This window comes from Geospiza fortis, unplaced genomic scaffold, assembly GCF_000277835.1.
Source record: "Geospiza fortis unplaced genomic scaffold, GeoFor_1.0 scaffold474, whole genome shotgun sequence".
NCBI classification, from domain to species: Eukaryota; Metazoa; Chordata; class Aves; order Passeriformes; family Thraupidae; genus Geospiza; species Geospiza fortis.
In genome coordinates, this window is record NW_005054661.1 from 35,758 (window position 1) to 37,791 (window position 2,034).

Below are 2,034 nucleotides of genomic sequence, written 5' to 3' on the forward strand. Positions count from 1 at the left end.
GCACCTAATTTGGAAATCCCTTTTTTTGGGGATGCCCCAGCCCTGGCTCCTTCCTGGGGAGCTTCCAGTGCGGAGGTGTGCAGTGAAATGAAGATCATTGACTTAATGAGGGTGTCCCACGGGGCTGCTGCTCCACTCCGCTGTCATGAGCTGCCTAATTCCAGCAGAAGGGAGAAGCAGGAATTTCTCTGGCTGGGCATCCTGTCTGCACATGCTTGGGCTACCCCAGCAGGGTGCTGCTCTCCAAATCCTCCTGGCAGAGACCAGGCAGCTCATGGGGGCATGTGATGCTCCCCACGCTGGAACCGCACAGCTCTGGGGTGGGGAGAGGCTCCGGGAACGCCAAGGTTTTCCACCACTGGGAATGGAAGCAGCAGTCGCTCCGATCCCTCTCGACATGCCAAGGAGTTCTGCACCGCACCCTGGCCCAGGGCAGCCAAGCCCGTCAGGACACGCCAGAGAAGGTTGGCAGGCACCTGGCTCCTTCCCCAGGCTGATGGAGGTGCTGGAGCTCCGGGAGGGGGCCATATGGAAGCTCTGCCATCTGGACAAACCCGTGTCCCGTGCGGATTGGCGGGGGCTGTTCCACAGCAGGCGCCCCTAACAGCATCGGTCACGGGGAGAGCTGCTGGCAGCAGCAGCCAGCTCCCATTTTCAGGGGAAAACTCGCCTGTTTTGCTTCAAAAGTACTGTGGGAAATGTTGCATAAAGCAAAATGAACATCTGAGCATTCGTCTCGGTGATTTTCCTGAATATTTTTAAACCGTAGCATCAGCTCCGGCATGTGGAGATCTGTACTCTGTAGGACCATGGTATGGCACACTGACCTTCCTGGTCACACACAGCCAAGGGGAGCCAAAATTGTCACCTCCCCATCAAAACCCTGTCTCAGGGACACTTCTTGAGCCATGGAGGTGACTTGCCTGGTGTCACCATGGTAGTGTAGGCCCTGGGAATGCTCCATCTCTGCTTGGCCATCCCTAGGAATGAGGGGCACTGTCACCCGAGCTGGATAAGTGGATTTGAGGGTAACTTTTTTAAGCAGAGGCAAAGAACAATCAAAATTTTTGGGGCGTGGGAGAGTGCCAGTACTGCCCATGGAAGATTTTCATCCCGAGCTCCAGGAAAACTTGTGATTGGGAAACTTGTGATTGCTCAGACCTGGCTTTGAGGCGTTGCTGGCGCGTGATGCCTGGGGGGGCAGGAAAGCTGCAGTGCTCCCCTGGCCGTCCTGCGACAGCACCTGGGGGGTCCTGGCCCTGTAACCGAGCCGGGAAAGCGGCTTTAAACACTTGGCTTTGGGGACTTGTTTTGTTTCCGGCCGGTGGAAATGTTGGAAATGTTTTCTGGGATTTGTTTCCCTCCTCGTTCAGTTTTGCTCTGAGATTATAACCTTTTCCCGAGGTCTGAAGTGGGGTGTCCCACCAAAGCTGGGCAGCCCGTGAGGACCCCACCTTGTACAGCTCTGTATGCTGGTGATTTAACCAGAGCCATCGAGCAGGGAGAGACGATTTAGGATCTTGCGGGCAGGAAGGAGTTAAACATCTGGCAGCAGCTGCTGGGACAGGCAATAGGGTGGGTCTGGAGGCTGGCTTGGCTGCCGGAGGTTTTGGGGGGCTCAGGTGAGTCCCCAGACGGGCGGCGGGGTCCCCGAGGGGCTGTGCCAGCAGCGGGAGGCTGGCGCTGGGGAGAGGAAGGCTTGGCAGGGCCGGCCACTCCTCCCCCTGCTCTGCTCCGGTTTGAAGGGTCGAGTGCCGGAGCTTGGGAGGAGAGAGTGATGTGAGTGCTCCGAGAGTCTGGCCGGGACAGAACTCCTGCCTCTTCCCTCCTTTCCTTCCTCCAGCCTCTCCGCTCCGCTCTCGGGACCAACGGAGCTCGTTTTCCCTTTCCGATGGCCCCACCTCGCTTGGGGTTTCTGCTCCTCCTAGCTTGCTGCTTCTCCTGCTCCGAAACACAGCTCCTGGACTGGCTTTGGGACGGCACGAAGACCACAGGAAGCCCAGCACTACCCAGTGAGGGAATCCCAGAGTCACA

At 57.9% G+C, this 2,034-nt stretch overlaps 1 protein-coding gene across 1 annotated transcript in view; it reads left to right on the plus strand.

The window, feature by feature from the left end:
* Positions 1–1,705: 1,705 nt before the first annotated feature.
* Positions 1,706–2,034, plus strand: part of COL18A1 (collagen type XVIII alpha 1 chain) — a 19,507-nt gene continuing 19,178 nt past the window's right edge. The window contains 1 exon segment of the mRNA XM_031064980.1: positions 1,706–2,034. This exon segment is cut by the window's right edge and continues 1,664 nt beyond it. Coding sequence (XP_030920840.1) covers positions 1,892–2,034 — 143 coding nt within the window. The 5' untranslated portion in view covers positions 1,706–1,891.